The sequence below is a fragment of the Aphelocoma coerulescens genome, chromosome 27, assembly GCF_041296385.1.
Source record: "Aphelocoma coerulescens isolate FSJ_1873_10779 chromosome 27, UR_Acoe_1.0, whole genome shotgun sequence".
NCBI lineage: Eukaryota > Metazoa > Chordata > Aves > Passeriformes > Corvidae > Aphelocoma > Aphelocoma coerulescens.
Genome location: NC_091040.1, coordinates 248,514 through 271,606, shown reverse-complemented (window position 1 = coordinate 271,606; position 23,093 = coordinate 248,514). Strand labels below are relative to the sequence as shown.

At 43.5% G+C, this 23,093-nt stretch overlaps 1 protein-coding gene across 4 annotated transcripts in view; it reads right to left on the bottom strand.

Annotated features, from left to right (window-relative positions):
- The window catches only part of TANC2 (tetratricopeptide repeat, ankyrin repeat and coiled-coil containing 2), a 196,517-nt gene that overhangs the window by 32,402 nt on the left and 141,022 nt on the right, over positions 1-23,093 (bottom strand). For all 4 annotated transcript variants that reach the window (XM_068996358.1, XM_068996359.1, XM_068996361.1 and 1 more), the window contains 4 exons: positions 18,397-18,628; positions 15,525-15,691; positions 13,493-14,100; positions 1,689-1,797 (listed from right to left, as the gene is read on the bottom strand). In XM_068996358.1, the coding sequence (XP_068852459.1) occupies positions 1,689-1,797; positions 13,493-14,100; positions 15,525-15,691; positions 18,397-18,628 (1,116 nt within the window). The remainder of the gene's footprint in view (positions 1-1,688; positions 1,798-13,492; positions 14,101-15,524; positions 15,692-18,396; positions 18,629-23,093) is intronic.

The window sequence follows — 23,093 nt, the reverse complement described above, 5'->3', positions numbered from 1 at the left end:
TATAATGGCACCAGGCCTCCAAAAATACTTTCAAAATTAGGATACTTGTGTCTACAGAAAGATCCTTGTGTCTGCTGCTGTAACATGGCAACTTGAGGAAAAACACCCTGAACTGATGACCTGACATGCTCCCTACTTGGCAGAAAACCCATGACCACACTGGTAATGGCTTCAGCAAAAGATCAGCCAGAATGAAAAGCCTGGATGGGAACAATGCTTGTTTAGAAACAAATACAGTCGGTAACAACTGGCAAAGAGGCTATGCATATACTCTTGGAAATATTTTCTTTAAAGAATGCTCAAGCTCTTAAACATGGTCTGCAATACTCCAGCCTAGTGTCTCCTTCAGAAACTAATGCAGCTCGTTTCACTGAGTAAAGACTCACAAATCCTCAGTAAGCACTTGTTAAAATAAAGAAAAAAAAATCTATTCAAGGAAAAGCAAAAGACTAAGTTACAGTTTCTCATCCCGCTAATTCAAACCCTTTCAAAACTTTGTAGTACTCCTAAACAACATTCTGCTATGCTTATCAGTCACTGTGACACTGATCTTCCTGCAGTGTTGGAAACCCAAGGATTCTGCTGAGTGATGAAGAACAGAAGGCTGGACTGATATTTCTCATATACTACCTGTCATTTTCTACTATTCTATATATTGCTCAATTAAACCTGGAATCTATGGGAAACTTGTCCACTTAATGAAAATTGTCATTTGCTCAGAGTCTTAATCCCTGTTATCAGTTTCCACCATGGACGTGTGAAATGCAGAGGGTTCGGAACCAAATTCGGATATAAATGGCAGCTGAACAGTAAACTCAGGGCTGAATTTGGCTTTGGGAATGTAACTGAAAATGTGAAATTGATACCCCGAGGGGTAATGCACCAATCTGGGGTTCTTCCCTTTGGCTCCAGCCATTGCCTTCCCAAACAAGCAGACTTTGCTGCTACACCTGATGGTGAATCTGGCACAGGGAATACAATAAATAAATCCAACAGGACTGACACAAAGCAGAAATCAACTGTTTGCTCTAGGAACAGAAACTGGAGTGCTGATACTCTTAAGTCTGTAAAATCATATAGCGACCAGGTGAAAATACAGCCTTGGTTTTACTAGGGTTAAGCACCCACAGGTCCTAACAGCTGTAAGAAATTCTGTATTTCCTGTGACCTTACAAATCCACCCTCTCATTCCCACCTTCTGGTACCTGGGCCAGCAGGAAGAATGATACTTTGTTTATGGGTGATATTGATACTCACATCCAAGTGTGCCTTCCAATTGCCCAAGTCTTAAATGTCTGTGTGAAGAGTAAGATGGACCAATCAGCCAATTTCAACAACCATCAAATTTTCCCTTTACAACCTCAATTTTGCATTGGATTCTTCAAAACCGCTCCTTTTAAGAGATTGCCTTTTTTCTAGATGCTGCCACAAGAACTTATCTTTCAGGGGAAGAAGCATCTCATGGTAGAAGAGCAATTTTAGGTAAGGAGGCTATCCGCTGAATTACAGTCTGAAGGAGGGTTTAATTTTAAGGATTTCTTAGATACCATTTTCTAAAGCTCACTTCTACACGCTTCAGCAGCCTCAAGCAATCACACTTCTTATACCAACCCCACAACAAGATGAGACTGAGTGCTGCCAGTGCTGGGGATGAGGTTGGCATAAACCTTCATTTGAATTTTTGTTACCTTAAAAATATGTGCTTTGAGAATGTGATGTCCCAGTTCAATAGTTTGCTGTCGATTTAATTTTCCTTCTTGTCGGGAAAACCAGAAGGCAAGTAGTGTGTGGCCACTCCTAAAATCAGAAGAAAAAGTATGTTAGTATTTCTGATTACACCAAAGAAACAACTTTTGAGGACAGTTTTTGCTTCTGCTAATCCTTCAACCACATCCAGCTTTGGGAAACAGAGCTGGCTGAATTCTCACTTGTAAACCAACAACTAATTGTGCCCTTTATTATTGGTGATCCCTGACAGCTCAAACCCCCCCCCCAGACATCGGCAGACAGCAAAAAAAGCCCCAATATATTTTCTATGAGCAGATGTAAATTTAGAAACACCACAGGTACAATGTCATGAAAGCTGAAGTGTTACTTTTATAGTCATTTGGCAGAGGAGAACCACATTTGCAAAGCACGTAACCAACTTGAATATAAAATAAAAAATGCCCTATTTAAAATATCCACACTTTGAATAAAAAGTTCTTTAAATGACAACTGCACTCTCTACCCTGTGGACAGTCCTGTGGAGTGAAACAACTTTATTTCTTTGTAAAACTCCTTTCTAAACACAATCTCCAGCTTTTCCAGTAATAAAGATGCTTCTGGCAATGCCCTACCAGGCTGACAACCAAAGCAAATTAACTGAACTACACACCGAGTCCTGTTTAAGGCAAAATATAATAAAAGAGACAATAACTTCTGTTGCTAGAGGTGATTTCTACTGACATTTTAAAATCTTTAAATATTTACAGACTTCCATCTTGTAACACTGCAAGTTCAAAATGGCTGAATCTTCTCAAAGATGCAAGAAGATGATTCTCCACACAAAACACACATGATGCAAAAATGTGAAGTTTTAGTACCATTTCTGGGTGAGACCAACAAATGCCTGCTCCTGCAGGTGCCCCAGGCACACGTGGATGCCACAGCAGGAGATGCAGCAAGCAGGGCAGGAGCCAGCAAGGCTCCACACTGGGATGTCAGTGGTCTGTGTGATGTTTTTTTTGGTTTTACCAACAAGATTATATTCTTCCTTAAGCCCCTGGCTGCTCCCAAGTGAGTCCTTTTAAGCCACTTCATTTCTGGAAGTACATAAAAATGTGACTGCACTAAAAGCAATCAAACCCCTTACAGCCAAGGAAAATAAAATATGATATCAACCGTGGCTTTAAAAGGGCTTTTAAGGACAGGAAATGTTATTAGCTCATCCCTGTCTGGTAAAGCAAAGAAATACTTTGGACGGCCAGACATCTAGTAAATATTACACAAGATAGAAGCTTTCACAGCAGTGGGGATTTACCAGCTCATCCCCATTCAGGGTGAATTACTGCCCATCTCAAAATAAACTCAAGAAAGAAGTGAATGACTTGTAATGCCCTGGCCAGGTGTTTGGCAAGGTGCCCCCCGAGCCCTGCCAATGAACCTCCTTTTGGATCAGTAACACATGAATTGGTGTGAGCAGAGCCCAGTGATGCTCTGTCAGCCCTCGTGGTGCTGGGAGGACAGGAATGTGGCTGCTGGAAGAGTGTGATGAAAAAAAAATCGTATTTTTCTGACGAGGCAGGACTTGATCCCCAGGTTTGGACAGGTGAGAGAGCACCACATCCCATTTACAGGTAAGCTGTTGCACTGGTGGGGAATTCTGTTGTGCTTCATTCCAAAACACAGCTCTGTTTATAGAGGCACCATCAACTCAAGTAATTGTTTTCTGAAATGTTTTTATTGACTGACAGCACTTTCACTCTCAGGGTGACTTGACCATAAAAAGAAATTGAAGAAAACCCCTTTTTTTGCCTGTCAAGCTGCTCTCCACACCTTGGCCTGGCACACGGCCCGTGCCGGGATCCCACTGCTCCATGCTTCCCATGACTGAAAAGGAGAAGCCTCTCCAGATGGTGACTCTGCCCATCACAACACAGCTTTGATACCTCAGCTGAGTGCTGAAAATCCATCATGATGCCTTAGTGCACAGGGCAGTGCCTCTGATCCCACGCATCCGTGCTGTGGGAATTCTCCGTATACCACAAACAGAAGGGACAAAACACAAAAAGCTGGGACAACAGAAGGGCCCTGAAAGTGGTTATAGCACTTCGAGGTAACCCCAGCTTGTTGCCTTGCATTCCTTTGGCTCCCCCCCTCTTTGGAATGGGAGAAGAACATCAGGTCTCCTATTAGAGGAGACAGACAAATGCATTTGCTCATTACACTGGTTAACCTCTGGGAATGTCCATAGGAAGGAAGGAGAAACAGATCAGGAAACAAGTGACTAGGAAACACAGCTTGAGTGTTGCCAGATACTGCTGGAAGTCAAGTGGAACAGCAATTGCTGGATTTAACCTGGCCCCATTCAGCCAGATTATGAAAACCTGTGATTGCTGTAATACACTCAGTCCATCCCAAAAATCATCAGATTCACAATGCCGTGACAGGCTTTGAGGAGGGGCCAAGGTGTTCACCTCCACCCAAAGACTGGTGGTGCAAGTTCAAGAACTTGTAGGTCGCTGACACGGAAGCTGGAGAGAGACTTTGGACAAGGGTCTGCAGTGACAGATCAAGGGGAACAGCTTCAAACTGACAGAGATCAGGTATAGATTAGATATTAGGAAAACATGCTTCCCTGTGAGGGTGGCCAGGCCCTGGCACAGGTTTCTCAGAGCAGCTGTGGCTGCCCCATCCCTGGAGGTGTCCATGGCCAGGTTGGACTGGGCTTGGAGCAACCTGCAATAGTAGAAGGTGTCCCTGCAGGGGGTTGGACTGGATGGCCCTTAAGGTCCTTTCCAACCCAAACCATTCTAAGGTTCTATGATTCTGTGATTCAGAGCCATCAGTGTTGGGGTTCGTCCCCCCTGCCATGTAGCCCTGGGAGGGGGGCAGGGGGTTTCCCTGTCCCTGGTCAGCCCCGTTCCCCACTGGTTGTGTTGTGTTCCCCTGTGCGGGCAGGGACCCTCGGGTCCCGGGGTTGAGCAGTTCCTCGGCAGAGCCCGGGCCGTGCGGCTGGGGAAATAAACATCTCTGAAGCATCTAGCAAGAGTTGGTCTATACATCTTTCTTTTCCACTGCCTCCTTGTTTGATACATCGTGTTGCAGTATCCCCAGGGTAACACATCAGCTCCTTCCCTTTCTGGGGAGATGCTCAGGCAGGGGATCAGGAGCCGCGTCTTTCTGCCCCAGACTGTGAGCACCTGTGCAAAGGGACCCTTCAGCGATGCCCCTCTGCCTCTGTATTCCACATCACAGGACAGCAAATAATACTAGACTTTCGCTTGTTGGTGGAAAACTTTGAGAACATTTAGGAAGGCTCTGAATGGATCAGTAACTGCATTAATCCTAAGCATGAATTGATGATCCAGAAGCTTCTAAGGTGCCTGTTCTTCGCAGCAAGAGCTGAAGTGCAGCTCCCGCCTGACACACCAGCCCAGGTTCCAGTCAGCTCCTAAATTGCTTCTCTGCTGCAGTTGGAAGGGTATTTACCTGAATTTAATCATAGACATGACTTTGGTGTTACAAATAAGGCATGTATGAACTACTCCAGAATAAAGTACAGTATTAATGAGTAATACATTACCTCTGCAATGCTTCCCAGACCTTGGCTTTGGGCTGGTTGATAAATACTTGTTCTGTCAACATTAATTGGAAACTAAACCAGACTGCAACAGCACAAAGTTGTTTTTTTTTTTTTTAATACAGCAGAGTGGCAGTAATGAATTCTACATCAAGGAGCTCAGTGAAATGATTTGCTTTGAATTTCACCACTGCAGAGTTTATCATCAGAGATTTTTCTATTTTTAATGTAAGATTTCTTTTTTTTTTTTTTTGTGAAAATTAATAGCCCTGCCAGCTCAGATCCTGCAGCTTTAGTCTGCTCTCTGTGCCTGTATTGATTCCTCTAATGGTCAGGAGTCTGCCTAGATGGGCACATATGTGTTTGGGTGTGTGTGTGTACATATGTACATATATGTGGTGTGTATATATAGATACATAATTATGTATGTGTAAGCATATATATATATTTACATATGTAAAAAAGACATAAAGATAAGTCTCTAATCATTCCAATGCCCTACACAGCATGAATTAGTGCACACCTACAGCAGCTCTAAGGAAGGCAAATATAAGAGAAGGCTGCACATGAGCTTATGTGGAATTATGGAATGGCTTGGGTTGGAAGGGACCCCAAAGCCCATCCAGTCCAGCCCCCTGCCATGGGTAGGGATATCTTCCACGAGACGAAGTTGCTCCAAGCCCCATCCAACGTGGCCTTGGACACTTCCAGGAATAGGGCAGTCATAGCTGCTCTGGACAACCTGTGCCAGGGCCTGACCAGGCTCCCAGGAACGAATTTTTTCCTAATATCCAATTTAAACCTACTCTCTCTCAGTTTGAAGCACAGTCCCCAGGTGACCCCATTCCTCATGTCACAGATGGAAAAGGACAAAGTCTCACTGATAAAATACTGATGTGACCAAAGAGCAGTGAAGGAGAATGATTAAACACAAAAGAAAATATTGAAAGCTCCCAGATGTGTGTCATCTAAACTCTTCCAGTTCTCAGATAAAAAAGATTTTGAAGGGTGAAAAAGTACTCCAGTGTTAAGGCATTGCAGCACCAGAGCAAAAGACAAGCAAAAAATAAATGAGAATCAGTCCTGTTCACTTCTGAACTACCAAAGTCCAAATTCCCTGATTTACATCCACATCTCTCTCCCTTCTTCCAACTAACCCCATGAAAACAGTCCAAAATCAAGAGATTTGACACTGTGCCCAGTGAATCTGCTCTTCAAAAGATGTGTATTCATATTTTATTCAGCTCTGCCAAGTGTAATGTTATAACTCCAGTTCAGAGACTAATGTGTGCTCTGACAAAGCCTGGAGCCTCTTCCCTTGCAGAATGATATCTGGATGTCTGTCCTGGCTGCAGAAAGGCCAAGCTCAGCTCCATGAGCCCCTCTTGAAGGAACAGTTTATCACCTAAATTGATTTATTGATTTTTTTGTAATGTAGTTTCCCTCTGATGTTATAATTGCATATTAACTTGGAAGGAATTCACATTATAAAAAAAATTCAAACAAAACAGTTAAGGCTACTTTCTCCTGCACTGCTGGAAGATGATTTTGCTCTAAAAGTGGGTCTTATGATTTGAGGAATAAAATAACAGGAAGAAACTCAGTCACATTTCTTTCTTCGATCAGTTTCTGCTGATCAGTTTTCTCCACTCCTTTCTTCTTGGTGGCTCAGTGCCACAGGATGGATTATTCTGTGAATATTTTCTTCCATTTAGAAGTGAAAATGGCCCAGCAGACAGAAGTTTAAAGTCCAGAAGAAAAAGAACAGATTTTATGAGGACAGTAACTTAAGACATGAAATATATTCAATCCCCCTCTGCATCCCAATGCTGAGGTTTGCATGTCTAATGAGCCAGTTAAAACGAGCTGCTCCGCTGATATCCTTTATGGTGGTAGTGATCACATCTGCTCTCCATCTCATCTGCTATCATTTATAATCTGTCTGCCTTTTCTCCTCATCTCTTCCAACTGATGCTGCAGCTGCAGCTCTGACTGCAGTTCAGGGGAAACCTGCAGAAAATTCACTTCACTGCACTGCTAAATCCCTGTTACAGATCCCAAACTTGCTTCCAATGGCTTCAGTAATTTATTTTTGAACTCTGCTTTCTGTGTGAGATTAGAAAGGGACTCCAAGAGAGCTGGAGAGAGACTTTGGACAAGGGTCTGGAGTAACAGGACAAAGGGGAATGGCTTTCCACTGCCAGAGAGCAGGGTTAGATGGGGTATTGGGAAGAAATCCTTCCCTGTGAGGGTGGGGAGGCCCTGGCAAAGGATACCCAGAGCAGCTGTGGCTGCCCCATCCTTGGAAGTGTCCAAGGCCAGGTGGGACGGAGTTTGGAGCAACCTGGGACAGTGGAAGGTGTCCCTGCCCATGGCAGGGGTGGAACTGGAACTGGGCTTTGAAGTCCTTTCAACACAAGCCACTCCATGATTCCCTGACTAGAGTTAACATCTTGAGATGCTGGAGATGTGGAATTTGCATACGGTAAATTTCCTACACTCACTTTGTTGAGTTATTGCCCATTCTTTTTACATTTTAAAATGTACTGGGTTCCAAGTCATGCAGTCAAAAATTCTGGAAGTTCCAGTTTATTCTGGAAGATATATGGGAAGCCTAGAAGTTGTATTCTCAGAGTCAGCACTCCATACTTGGTGAACAGATTGGGTTTGCCCCTCCAGTTTACTGGAGGACATGATGATGGACTCATCCCTGTGATTCACAAATATGGCACTCACTAAATATGGCTTGAGGGGTAAATTAAAAGAGCAAGAAATGTTGTACTCTCATTCCCGTGCAATGGGTGTAGAGGAAGTTCTGTCCCAAATGACAACTCAGCCACCACTTCTACCATGCTCCACAATTCTGCCAAAATTAGAGCTGTGGAAATGATCTTGAACAACCAGATCCCATGGTGATCTGCTAATTAATTGCACTAACTCAGTACAGGCCTTGCACAAGTGCAGATGACCAGACAGCAGGCTGGGCAAGGAAATAACCTGACCTCATGTATTTTGGTGGCATGTGGCATCCAGCCCATGGTTGGAGATGGGAAAGCAACTGACATGTCCCTTGTGGCTGTGCCAATCTGGCAAGTGCTGCCTGTACCTGTACCTGGGGGCACTCAGAAAGCCCACTGTGAGCTACAACACTTGCAGAGCTACAAGACTGGCACTCTGGAGCAATGAAAAAGACACTAAGAGAGGTAATTCCAAGTGTAAAGCAATGCTAAATAACGATGGCAGCCCCTTGAGAGCTGGTGCTGCTGCCAACCAATTTGGAAAACCTGATTATTACATCTCTGGCCCCACAAGGTGTTAGTGGGCACTGCATTATTTTTACTTTTCTGCCTAATATATATGGAATTCTAATAAATTCTAAACCCATTATTCTGCCTCACCTTGAATTCAAACAATTTGCCTTTGCTTTGCTGAGTAAAATCCATCCCACATGGATGTGGAGAAAACACTTAAGACCTACCCTGGGTTTTGGTGAACACTTGATTGTTTCTACTGACAATCAATCAGTGTATTTTAAGAGCTTTTGAGAGTCTTATAATAAAAAAGAGGAAGAAAATCAATTAATCCATGCACCATAATGCCCAAGTGAGCTCCATATGGAGGATTGAGCTGGGGGTAATTTTTAAGAAGATGTGCAATGCAAGGACCAGCTCCTCATTTAAAGCTGTTTGTTGTATCCCTGAATTGTTAGAAATATCACTTTCACCAACTTCTTTTTCTCCAAACTTTCTAAATTAATTATCTTTACACTGAGGACTGTTATTTGTCAATCAGATTCAGCATTCCATCAAAATAAAACAAAACCCCCTGATTTTTCTCTAAAGCCTTCACTCTATCATTTTGCTAGGTAATACACAAAAACATTAATTTTGCGTAGGAAAAGTCTCCGCTTGCAATATGATCCCAAGAGAAAAAGGAAAATGTAAAATACCTACAGAGTATTGTACTAAAAGACAGCTCTGCCAGAAACCATGGCAACTCGGGTGTTAGATGAGAGCTGCATCCTCTTGCCTGGATAGCTGCTGCATGTTTATCCATGCAGTGTGTCTTCATTTGGGGTTTGAGGAACAGATTTGGTTTGTAGACGTAGAAGAGGAGGGAAGAGGTGAGGAAATGGCCTTGGTGTGGGTTCATACAGTGCTTAGTCTTCAAAATTCACTGCCCTAGGAACAGCAACCAGGAGCAAACCTATGCCAAAAGCACCACCTCTGCTGCTTCCCATCTCGTCCAAGTTCCAGTCCCGCGCAGGTCACCTCCATGGACATGGAGCATGTCCGTGCCTAGGTGACCCTGGAGACCAGTCCAGGGACTGGGGTCTGGGGCTCAGCTCACATCAGTGAGCACCTAAAACAGGCCAGACGAACTGCTCCAAGGACTCAAGGAGATGGGAATGACTGCCTGAGCAACATCTGGATGGCAGGTCCCTAAAATTAGGTGAGGTTTGGCTTCACCAAGCCAGAGGTGAAGCTCTTCAGGTGAAGATCTAAAGTGCTTCATTTTGCTATGGTCCCACAGATGCTGGGACATCCCCACGCAGCACAAAGTGCCTCTTCCCTCAACCACCACCACTAGCACACACAGTGTTTGTTGGTCCAGTGCCACCCTGAGACACAAAAGCCCAAACTGGGATACTCATACAGGCAACAGACTGAGAGTATCTTTTTCCTACCTTAGCTTTCCTGTATAAGAAAAGAAAATCTGTGAATCTGCTTCAAAGCCCTGTGTGTGGGGTAGAGAAGCAGCCTGGAGACATTCACCTCATCCAGCCTTATTTGTCAATAATGGAGACATCTCCTGAGGAGCCCCTCATCCTGAGACTCCTCATAACTCAGCTGGAGGAGATGCTTCCCAGGCATTCCTCATCTGACCTACTGTAGCCTTTTAGCTCAGGATAAAATGAATCACTCTAATTTCTCTCCTCTGACTATAAAGCAAGTCTAGACAGGTAACTCAGATGTTTATACTTAAATCTGGATAAAATAATTTCACTTCTGGGGTCCATATCTGACTACAGCTCTCTTACTGCCTTGCCAGGGCAAATCACTTTATTACTGTCTCGCTCACAGCCCCTTCAGCAGCAGCACAAGGATAAAACGTTTTATTAGTCCTGTAAAAGCATAGAAAATAATTGCACAGAAGTTTCTGATTCAGTCCGGGCAGAAAGCAGCACTGCACTAGAGCAGGATTTAGGTTTAGAAATACAAGCGGAAGAGGAATGTGCAATAAGAACCATTTTCTCTGTGCACCAGTCACAAAAGATTGGGTTTTTCCCTAAAATGTTTTATGTTATTTGTCAGGGAAGCTGCCTGGTTGATGTGCTGGCCTGACAGGCTGGGGGGATCGTTACTGCAATGCTGGTTAAGTGCTCTGGCAAATGCCTCACTGGAGCCCTGTGTTAAAAAATGGAGGGGCTAGGAGGGGTTCCTCTTTGGGGAGACCAGCAGTGAGAACGTTACCCTTCAGAGCCAATTAGCCTTTGCTTTGGACAGCAAACGCACAACGAGGGTTCAAAGAAGAGGGTCAGCATCTCAATGGGCTAACCAAAACCCCAGAGGACAGAGATCTGCTGCTTTTCTTAAAAGCAGAGAAAAATGTGATAATTCCCGGACACTGTGTTCCTGCTCTCCCCTCCCCTCTTTTCCATGCTTCTGAGAACACGTGAACTCGCATTCACTAATGAAATCAGGAAGATTATCCCAGCTGCAGTGCTGGGATACGAGTGGACATGAGGCCCATTATCCCAATTTCCTTTGTAATGGCCTCACACCTGGACACTCTGTCAGGGTCAGTCAGTTAAAAGCAGCTTCACAAAACCACACTTCACTTCAAAGCTCTTCTCGTGGGGAAAAATATCAGCCTCAGCAACCTTACTCTTCACGTATTGACATAGTACAGTCAAACAGCTCCACGTATGAGAGTCCTGAGGAGTGCTCTGTACAGTTGTCACATCTTCTCAAATCCCAAGTGAGCAGAAAGAAATCCATCTGGCTGTGAACAAACCAGATGCAGGCAAATTTTCACAGGCTACTGCTGTGAGCTCTGTCAGTGGGCAGTTATGACTCTCTTCCAAGAAATAAAATGAAAAATCATTACTTATCCTAATTGTCACTCAGGGTTTCCCATGCTCTGAGCTCAATATCAGCTGGACAGGAGGATTTTGAGGAGTGTCACTGCTGAATCTCAGGGATCCCTCTCTATTAATCTCTGGACTGTATCTGGTTTCATTAGTTACCATCAGAGCATAACGCAATTAGTACACATCATATATCAGAGATATATATTAGTCCTCCAGCATGCATGGGGGCTCATGCCCATGGCAGTGAGAGCCTCTTGATCCACTGGAACTTCTTTTTGCCTGTGGGAAGGAGCTACGTCAGGTCAACTCTGTGGAGATACCCTGCTTGCACAGAGCATGAGTGGTCCCATAGTCATCATTAATTTCCTCACATTAATGGCACATATGAGATGAAAATCTCCTAAATGGTCTTGAGGGCAGCACGATGTGTTTGTGATGCTCGGGAAAGGCAGCAGCAAACCCAAATGTTGCGCAAAAATCTTTCTGGTGACTTGAGTGAACACGGTCTGACTTGTACCTTTGTGCTGATTACATGCTTTGTTTCAGTGCAAAACCATCTAAAATGCAGCACATTTGAATTTCCTTCTGAATCTGGTATTCTGAGAGTGCCCTTTCCCACCGCTGTGAGGATGAAGAGAATTTCTGGATGCAGAGAACCACAGTCCCCAGGTTACTCACCCATAGGCACTGCTACCACCCACAGCACCCAATACACACCTCACCCACCAGGGAAGCATCCTGCACCTGGATTCTCTTTTCATGGTAATGATCAAAAGCAGTCATTTGGAAAGCAGTGATTTTTCTGAGTTGCTCTTGTTAGGGATCATTCTGGCAGGTGCTGTGTGATCAGTGATAATTGCCAGGAGTACTGGCTGCCGTCCCCTTACCCAGCTGATAGCAAGCTCTCTTACAGCCATGCCAGACAAAACCAGTAGCACCAGGTGGGAGCAACTGGGATGGAGGAAGCTCTCAGCTTCACTGGAGCAAGCACCACACAGACCTTGCAAACAGGGTAGAATAGCATTACCTGGTGACAAGCACTTAATGACTTCCAAGTAAGGATACTGAAGAACTGCTTTAAAGGCACCTGCTGCTGTGAGATACTTTACCAAGGGCTCACTCAACAGGAATATTGTCAGAACCTACTAAAAACAAGAAGATGTCCATTGGGAGGAGCTATTTCATATTTTTCTACTGCAGCCTGTTTACCTCAAAATTTAAAGTGGTAACTTACTCTGACACCACTAACAGCCACAGTTGCCTTGATCAGCCAGGTGCTTTCCAGCTCCAGCAAATACCATGAGATTGTCTTCAGACTGACCATTGGGTCACTGACACATCTTTGAATCTGAGTGTTTCCCTGATTATTATAATCATATTTTAAGAAATGGGCATAAAAATGGAGCAAAACTTATGGGGACAAAGTACAAGAACTACAGTCAGATTGTCTGTTTCCACTCATCACTAGAAACAAAAGTAATGTTGTTAATAGAGATCACTGGGTTTAGAGAATATAAATCTAACTGTGATTAAATTCTGTTCCCTGTGAGCTAAGCCAGGAACTTAGCTGCTTTCAGGATAGAGATTACAGATGCATTTACAGTCCAAAATCACTACATAATGATTCTGCTCTTTACTTTGTTTTCAAAAAAACATTTAGTAGACCTACGAGGAGCACAGCTTGAAAAAGAAGCAACTGCAAAAGATGTATCGACACTACTCATCTTCCCACTTCCTATCTTCCACTTCCTGTGCTTTTTATACCTTTGGAGAAAGGGATGATGATTCCCCTTCTCCAGGACTGAGCTGGCAGGAGTAACCTGCCCCTGGTGCTAACCGAGTTAGATAGCCTGGGGCCTTCTGAGGAACAGCTCATCTAATTCTAAAGATGACTGTTAGGTTTGCCAAGTCAGGTGTGTGCCATGGAGTGTTTGTTCCTTTCCATGAACAACATAAAGACCTCATATGACCAGTACAGAATGTAGAGACCTACAGTGTACACAGAGCAAAGCTGGGTAACTGCAGCCACGTGCAACCTTGTAAAATAAAATTATTCAGGCAACAGTGCAGAGTAACACATTGGTAAGCTCTGATTTCTCAAAGCATTTGCTTACCTTGGATCACAAAGAAACTTGGTCTTTTCACCTTCTTCTCTCCAAATAAGCCATTCTCGGAAAGAGGGATGAACAAACATTCGCGTCATATCTCTACGTTTGATAAGAAACATAGAAAGGTTCTCCATCCTCTGCTGAAAGTCCTCCCACTCCAACGTGCCCTCAATGTTACCTGCATTAATGGCCTGAAAAATATGTTCATCTGTTAATGGGTGCAGAGAAGCCACTGCTACGTTCAAGAGAGGCATGACCCGATCAAAGGAAGACTGCGTTGGGAACTTCATATTGCACTGCAACAGGTACACTTCGGACAGGGACACTGGGACCACTTTGTAGCTGGAGCTTTTTAGAACTAGGTATCCTTTCTCTATAAGATCAAAAGTAAGTTTCAGGTATAGGTAGGACCCTTGGCTCAAGGTTTTGAGGTGAGAACTGAGTTTGCCAAACGTAGTATTGTCCATTTTGCCATTGAGTGAGATGTTGTTCTGGATCTCTGAGCTGCTGTGTATCCGATGAAGGATGTAAGCCTGCAGGTCCTGGTCGATGGCTTCATTCTCTTCCAGTCTATCCAAAAATATTCTGTGGAAGGGCAACATCTTAATTATCTCCTACAAAGAAAGAAAGAAAGAAAGATACTCACACTGGCGGTGTTTACTACTCATTAAGTAAACTTAATTTCTATTACAATAGCACCTTTGAGACTCCTTTAAGACCTTCCATCAGGGCAAGAACACAAACAGCAGTTTGTGCCCTCAAGGCCTCACACTCTCATCTATAAGCAAGCAGGTTGTGTGTGAAACATGACTGAAATAAAAACAAAGGACACTGTTTTTAATACTACATCCATGGAAAGGGCTGGTAAATTCACACAGAGCAGTGCCCCTGTTATTCCTATTCCCAACCACGCACTGACCTCCCATCCCTTTTGCTGTTCTGTCAGAGGCCACGAGAAACTTGTTGAAGCTGAGACCAAGAACCTCCCTGGGAGCACCCTTCTGCATCCCACAGATGCATGGAAATGTCAGGACAGATAATAGTGAGTATTTTCCAGTGCAAAGCAGTGACGTCTGTCTGCTGCAGGACACTGCGCGCAGGGAATCTCAAATACTGAACTCCCTGATCCAACACAAACCAAAGACCGTCAAAGGCCTTCCCAAAGGAACTCTTGCCTCATGTGCTCTCAGCCGCTGTGAGGAGAGGAGAAATGATGCAACAGATCTGTACAAGGTCAACTCCAGAAAAGCCATAAGCTCTCCAAGAAAACAGGACGAGCACAGTGAGAACTCAAGCTGCAGTGAAGACTATAGGGATGCAAAAGTCCTAATTAAATGAGGAATTCAAGCCATTGGGATGCAATTTACTTACAATTACAAAAAGATTTCTTCCAAATGATATTTAATTTACTCCATTACTGAGCAAAAAATGGACCTCAGCACTGAACAGCAAATAGTCTGTGCTCTCCTGGATCTTGGGAAGCAGCTGCCACTCCCAGTGACAAGGACTATGTGGGGGCTGGCTGCCCTGATGGGGCTGAAACCAGACTCAGCTCCCTGCTGAGCTTCCACACCTGCTCATGACAGTCGAGCTGAGCAACGTCTTGGCCCAACATGGACTCCACCAGACTGAAACCATCCTGCTCTGGGTCATGCTGAAAGGAATGAAGATCCAAATTCCTTTGCCCTTCCACATGGAGCTGAGGACATTCTTTAGCTGCACAGGCTGAGAGACATCAGGCCCTGCCTTCCTAATGGCTCCATGAGTCAGGGCCTAGTGGCATGTGAGTTGTCTCACAAAATGATCTGAATTAATTGCTGATAAGCATTTATTGACATGAATAAACGATGATGGATTAGATCCTTCCAAAGCTGTAGAGTGAGCCTGGGGACATGGACGTAAATCCAAGAATAAAAAAGCCAAAAGGATAACCTGAAATAAAGGGTCTTGAGCAAATCCAGAACATCCAGTAAGATCTTCTTTACCAAAGTCCATCATGACAATGACAGTTTATCCCCGTTTTGGGTCTCCAACATACCTGTAGACTTGTCCTGACTGTCACTACCAGCTTCAACCAGGAAGGGAATTTTCCAATCATTTTGCTCAGGAATGATACTATGGTGTCTCCATAATCTGGCTTGTGAAATTCAGCCTCATTTAAACCATCAATTAATATAATGAAATCTTCATCAGGGATCTTCCTCTCTGAGAGAAAGAGGAAAAGCATTTATTGGAAAGGCTATAGACACGCAACCATAATGTACTGCAAACTCACTACAGAGTTTTAAAGCATGACCAGCTACTGCCAAAGAAGAAAACCCCCACAGCAGCAGCACCTTTTTAATGATACATTAATTGCATATTGACCTTTACAGGTCATCTCATTCTACCCTCCATCCAGGGACAGGGACATCTTCCACTAGACCAGCTTGTTCCAACCTGGCATTGCAAATCCTACAAGAAGTAAATCATGGACTCTTTAAACAGGATTTTTTTGCTGCTGGAGAATATAGCAACCCAGGTGATGCTGACAATGCAGTCATTTTTTCTATGTTAGACACTGAGAGTGAGTATGGCTTTACAACTAATGATAGAGATACTTTTGGACTTGTATCTTAGGCTCAAGTGATATCTTCTCAAAGGTAATCCTGCCTAATAGACTCAAAACCAGGTGTAAAACGGGAAATCTGAGTCTATTGTTGGCATATGCTATTTACAAGTACTACAAGTTCTGATCTGTAGAGTACTACAGATAAACTCCTGCTATCAAAACGCTCAATATTCCCAGCAGCAGGTGGGTTTTTCTCTTTGACTTTAAATTGCATCAGAAACTTTTCTGTAAAACCCCTGCACAGATGTTCATTGATGATGAGACCTGTGATCCCTGTGGTATTCCAGGCAGAATAGACATGTGCAAACACCTTGTGTTTGGGACTGCTGAGCATCTTGTCCTTGCTTTACGTTAACAGGATGCATAAATGCATAAATTCCCTACTGTACTGTAAACATACACATGAAAAATACGTATTTTGCATTAAAGCTACCCTAGCGGCTTTTTCAGTTAACTTCTCAGTATGATTTTTGGGTATACTAGAAAATATACTTTATTCCTCTCTGAAATCTTGGAGTAAATATAGTGCCTGAGTTTTATACCCACATCTCCTCATAAAGCCTAAGGGAGAGAGGAGAAAGCAGAGAGTAGGGGAAGAATCCGAACTTTGTTCTCCTATATATTATTTAGATTCCTTAACACTAAAAGAAATATATATATTTGAGAAACATGAATCTGACTTTCTCAGTGACGTTCACCATTAACACCTGTGCAATAATTTTGTCCCAGTAGCATTAAAGCTTCAACAGCACCTTGTAAAACACCTGCTGATATATTTACAGAGCCTTAAATATTGTGTATTTTAGAACCAATTTCCAGATACTGTTCCTTTTGTTAGAGAACATGTGGTGTAAATTAACTTGCCAGCACTCTCGACCAGCAGGGTTGAAAGGTGGGAGTCCTGGTCAGTGGCTCCGGTGGAGTTGTGTTGAGTGCAGTCCACAAGGAAATGAAAAAAAAAGTTTCACATAAAATTTTTCCACCACTCAAAATTTAGGGCCAGATGGGGGTCAACCTCCTTGACAAGAAAAATAAGAATCCTCCAAAACGCTCTGAATTCAAGAGCTGAAACATCTCCCAAGGAGCTACTGTAATAACCAGGAATTATTTTCCTTTAAAGCAGTGGATCCTAAATGTATCCTTTTTCTTTTTTTTTTTTGCCAAGAGTGATGATAGGAAAAAGCAACCACGCTCCTCCCACAGTGACATTTCTCCATGCCAGGAAAACCAACTGCTGTCACGCTGTGCTGGCTCTACATATGCTTTGTGCCTGGTGGAACCAGGCAGGTTGGACCCAGATGCTGTTGCTCAGAGCTTGGACACAGTTTTGAAGAGCTGATTTGAACATCAGGGCTTTGAATCTGGTAGAAGCTGCATCTATTCCATGTTAGATCTTACACTGTAGTGTGGAGGGTGGTAACAAAATTATCTGAACTATTTTTGCAGCCAAGATGCAGCACAAGCACAGTAATAAACATGGTTCTGCAGGACAACAGTCTTGAACTCTGCAGTGCTCTGACAGTTTTCATGGCAACGAGCAAAGATCTTAAATTTAGCAATTGTCACAATGAATTAGTTATAACTTGCAGAGGGAAGAAAGAAAAGAAGGTAAGATCAATGCTGTATTAGAAAAAGCTCTAAGCCTGTAATCAGGATAAGGCTTGTCACCAGTTCCCCCAGAAGCTTTACACAGGGTGTCTATGGACTTTTATGATACCAGTCCTGTGGTGAAAGCTTCAGATTCTCCAAAGCCCACTAAATAGTGGCAGGTTAAGGCAAAAAAGTCACCTCTGCACAAATAAATCAGAACAGTAAGCAGTGCTGTGAATGGAACTGGTTGCTTGTTTTCACCTTGAGAACTGCGAGGACAGGTTTGGGATATGAAAGAAGCAAGAAAAGGGAAAGCCAAGTGGGATGTTGGGAAAAAATTCCTCCCTGTGAGGGTGATGAGGCCCTGGCACAGGTTGCCCAGAGAAGCTGTGCCTACCCCTGGATCCCTGGAAGTGTCCAAGGCCAGGTTGGACAGGGCTTGGAGCAGCCTGGGATAGCGGGAGGTGTCTCTGCCCATGGCAGGGTGCGGAATGGGAAGAGCTTTAAGGTTTCTTCCAACACAAACCGTTCCATGATTCTCAGTCTTCCCAGCTTCTCCAGATCCTACCTCTTCCCTTCAGCTCGAGAAACGATGCAGACAGATTAATCCACTGCTTTGCTTAAATGCCCAGATCCAATTAAGTGTCTTTAAAATAATAATAAAAAAAAGTGCATGGGAGCTTGGGGCAAGTGCAGGGAACATCAGTACCTTTGTGCAGGTTTTCCAGGGGCTCCAAGACGCCCCTGCGGAAGGAGGCCATGGGGTCCTGCACACAGGAGCGGAGGCTGAGCAGGCTCTGCAGGTGGGGCTCGCGCAGCAGCTGCTCCCGGTACGCGACGAACTGCGGTGAACGACAGAGCAGGGCGGCCACGTTGTGCACAAACTCAGGCACCAGGCAGGTGTAGGCGTTGTCGGCCTGGCAGTAATGATAAGCCACAACCTAGCAAAGAGAAAAGAACAAAAAAACCCCTGTGTCTTCATCAGAGCCACATCAGGACAGTTGTAAAACCAGCGGTTTTTCCTTTGGTGAGTTTGATCTGTTCTGGCAGGTGAAGTCTTTAGGAGCAATGAGTGTTAACTACCCATGACAAGAATCCAGACGAATCAGTTGGTAAAAACAGGCACTGATCCTGAAAGATGACTGGACCTGCCACTTGAGGAATAAATGAAATTAAGCTGTAGCTGTTTGCAGAAATGGATAGTGACAGTAGCTGACGTCTCTGAAGTGCTGTGCTGAGCTTGGATTGTGCTCCAAGCTCTGTTTAAGGACTTGGTGCCAGTAATAACTTGTGATTGTTTTCTTGAACTTATTTTTTATTTGCTGTTTTCACACTTTCAAGCTCGTGGAAGTGGACAGACAGCACTCCCTGAGTCCATCACAGCAAGGCAGCACCTCAGAACTACAGACTCCCTTGAACCGGGGGTGATGTCAGGCTCACTGTACTTTACTCATACACTGTGATCCCACACTTCATTCAAAAAATCAATTCAACTAAAAAAAAAAACCAAAAAAGTTTCTTTTTTCCCAGCTTCCCCCTGATTTTTCCAGCTCAGCAAACTCTGCTAGAACCCTGCTACATTCTGCCCACTTATTAAAATAAGCAGAAAACCAGTGATATCGTCTCAGGCCATGCTGCCAACTTTCTTGTTTTCTTTTGCAATATAAAAAAGGCCCTCAAAATCTGTCTCTGCTTGCAAATCCCTCAGGAAGTGGTGCTCTGGCACCACTCCAGCCCAGCTTCTCCTGTTCCCTTGCTGCCTCGAGCCTCAGGCACTGCCTGCCCATTTGGAATGAGCCTCTGCCGGGGCACAAAGCTTTCCTCCCGCTCCCATTCACTGGGTTTTCTTTTAAATGTCACTGAGTATCCAAAAATATCCTGGCAAGGCAGGTAGGAGCAGTTCTGTACCAAAACCACCACTGCCCTGGAGCACAGAATATTGCCAAATAAATTGCATGTTTGAACTTGGGAGGGACAACATAGCTGAGGACACCATGCAAAGGAAATGCTGTGGCCTTTCTGGAGCTTGGGGCAGCTGGGATGAAATGTGCCCATGGCTTTGGACATGATGAAGGCTTTCTCTCTCTCCACCTGCAATACCTATCCCTTGGATTGCAGGAGGCTCCAGGGTGGCCAAGGTGGTGAAGGATGGTACCAAGGAATGAACACATCAGGCTGTGGGGTCTTATCCATTAATGGCTCAGCACTGGCTTTTAATTTTCAATTAAAAAAAATTACCAATGGGGTATATTGCAATAATTTCCTTTCACAGTCAAAACGAGGTGTGGCACATTCAGCGATGAGAAAGCTGGGCTGTTATTTCAAGCATCAAGCTCTAACACATGTATTTAAGTTTTAATGGATACCTCCAAATTCCTTACAGAATTTTTCAGACCAGCCGGTTAAAATATAATGAATTCCCTTAGAGAACTTCACTATGTAAAGTAATAATAAAGGTAATGATTTCTTTTCATCATTCCTATTTATTTGAGGATTATAACTTGTGGATTTCACAGAATGAAGTTCGTAAGTTGCCATTCCTTGATATCAAGTTCCACTAACAGAGATTACTCTGATTTCCTACACAATTGGTGTGTAGACACAAAAATAAAGTCTCTTTTAATGAGAGGCCAATTAACTTCTTCCAGGAATCTGAAGAGCCATGTCATGGAATAAGGGTCATGCAAAATACTCTTGAAAGGAATGGTCACCATCAGATACAATTACAACCCAATTAATTTCAGTCCCTTCCCATACATTATAGTTGGACTTGATCTTAGAGGTCTTTTCAGACCTTAACAATTCTATGATTCCATGATTCCTGATGCTTGTGCTTGATTTACTGGTGTATCAACTAAGCCTTATTAGCCTGTAGGATAAACATAATGTTTAATGGGTGGATCTGAAGCTAAAGCAGTAAGCAAGGAATATTCTGGGAAGTCAACCAAAGCAAAGGCAGAATGACATTCTCAGAAAATGCAACCTGAGCCAGAATTTCATTTTGACGTTATTTATTCTCTATCACATTTTCTCAATCTTCAAATCACAGAGAGGCTGCCAAAAGCCAGTGCTGCAAGTGGAGCCTGCTGCTGGAGGTTGAGTTGGGAATCAGCCTCCTCACTTACAAGGAGCTGGGTGGGAAACGGTTTTCTCACACTGTAAAAACTTTTCAAGGTTTCCACATCTGTTCCATCCTTGGGAATGAGACCAGGTTCATGTGAGAAGGGAGTGCAAGAGCCTCCAGTATGGCCAGGGGCTGGTGTGGATGGGGCTCACCCTGAACAGGTTCAAACCATTTTTTCTACCCTGTATTTGTTGAATGCCACTAATGCTCCGGGAAAGCTCCCTTTCCAATTATTTCACCTTAAGTACTTTATTAATTGTTCACGGTTAATTCCTCCAGGAAGAGGGGTGGATTACCACCTTCACTGCTAAGGATTCTCTTCTAACATATGGGAGACCACATCCAGGCTTTGCTCAGCATCTGAAATGACCACTCTCTGTTCTAATCATGATTCTGAGGTGATTTTGATTTCTCCTCCTTTTGCTTGACTGGATAAGCCAAAAAACAAACAAACAAACAAATTTGTATCCGCTGGAAATTAACTTTTCACTGGAAAAGGTGTGCTCTCTCTCAATAAAAGTTTCATTTTCCATGGATCTAACTACTTTGACTTAAAATACTGCTTGAACAAGTTCCAACCATGCCTTATCATAAACAAATCCTTGAATTAAACATTTAATTTTATCTAGAAAGTATTACAGTAAATGAAATCAACAGGGAACATCATGTGGTTCCAAAGATATGGGCACTCCTGGATGTTGTGATCTGCAAACATTTATTTGTGTCTCACACAACTTAAGACATAATTTTTCTAACCATAGTTTCAATTTGAACTTTGTCATCCCATTGCACTAAATGCTATAAACACTAAATTAAGACTTCCAAAACTTTTAAACCTTTATTTCAGCTACCAGGTTTGTTAAATTATTTCCTTGGTTTAAAGTTTGACTAAATTTAAATCACCGGATTGCAAAGCACACAAGGCCTATAAACAACCCTAAAGCAAGAAGTGGGTTACAACAAAGGATGGGAAAAGTAACACCTACATCCAGTCGAGTGTTCAAAGTACCTGCTCATGTAATTTTTGTAAGGGCTGAGAAGGGAGTCGAGTGACTCCATACTGAGAAACCAAGGTGTTATGGTTTTTATATTAAATATCAAATGCCTGAAGTTAAAATTTTGTATAGTTTCCTTTCTTGCTTGAAAAGGAGCTGCAAAATAATTCACACTCCTATGATGAGTATTTTACTTCCAAGGAGCACCTCCTCCTCTAAAATGATGTGTAGAGTCCAGCTGGCTGCACACTAAAGCAGCACATTTATCATGTGCTTCTTGGTAGCTCATTTTTCTAAATATTAATTAGTGTTACAGGGCTTGAGGAACACCAGATGTGGGGACAGAGAGTACTGTGAACAGATCATGGCCAACATGACCCCATTTCCTCCTAAAGTGGGGTTAAGGAGCCCCAAAACACTCATTTACTCTGAAATTACACTAACTTCATCTTTTTAACTGCCAAAGCAGAATGATGAAGACATTATTTGTATTCTCTCTAGGTGTTTAACCCAGTAGGTCTTCAGGAGTCTCTTCTCCCAACCCTTCCAACACCAGTCATTCTACTCTCCCTTTTTTGGCACAATCACTTCCCACTTCTGCCTTCATCCAGCCCCATGTAACCTTCACCTTCCTCCTGTCTGAGGGAAACAGTTGCTGGATGAAGGATGTTAAAAGCAAAAATTGCTATTCTGAGGATAATGGAAAATGCTGGTGGATGAGCGGGCAAGAGCCACATGAATGGAGCAGGAGCAAGAGGGTAGAGAGGGCAAAGGAGAGGGAAAAGAATGAGACACAAAAGAGACTGTGTATCAATCATGAAGTACAGAGGGTGAGAAGGGATGGAACTGTGAGGGAGGAAAAGAAAGAGAAGGGGAACAAGTGACATGGCAGAAGAGGGAGAAGATGACAGTAACAGGGGAAAGGCTGGAAGGACAGCATGAACATCAAAGGAGTGGGAGGGTGTGGAGATGGCTCAAGGGAAATAAGTTATTTTTAATTATTAGGACAGGCCAATTTTAAGCAGTTCTCCAGCATTAGTTCTGAAACAGAATCTACTCCATTTAGGCAGCTCTCCTTTGCTGTCACACCTCTTTTGTGGTTTGTCTTAGCTTCCTTCTGGAAGTGTGTCGTGCAAGGACAGCCAACCCCCCTTGGACCAACCTCCCAGACCCCTGAGCTTATAGCAACACCCCACTCCCTCCAGTGCTCTTAAAGGCATTCAGCATTGTATTTTAACCTTGTAACAAGATTTGTTTTTTTGACCCATACCAAATAGCTTCAAATAA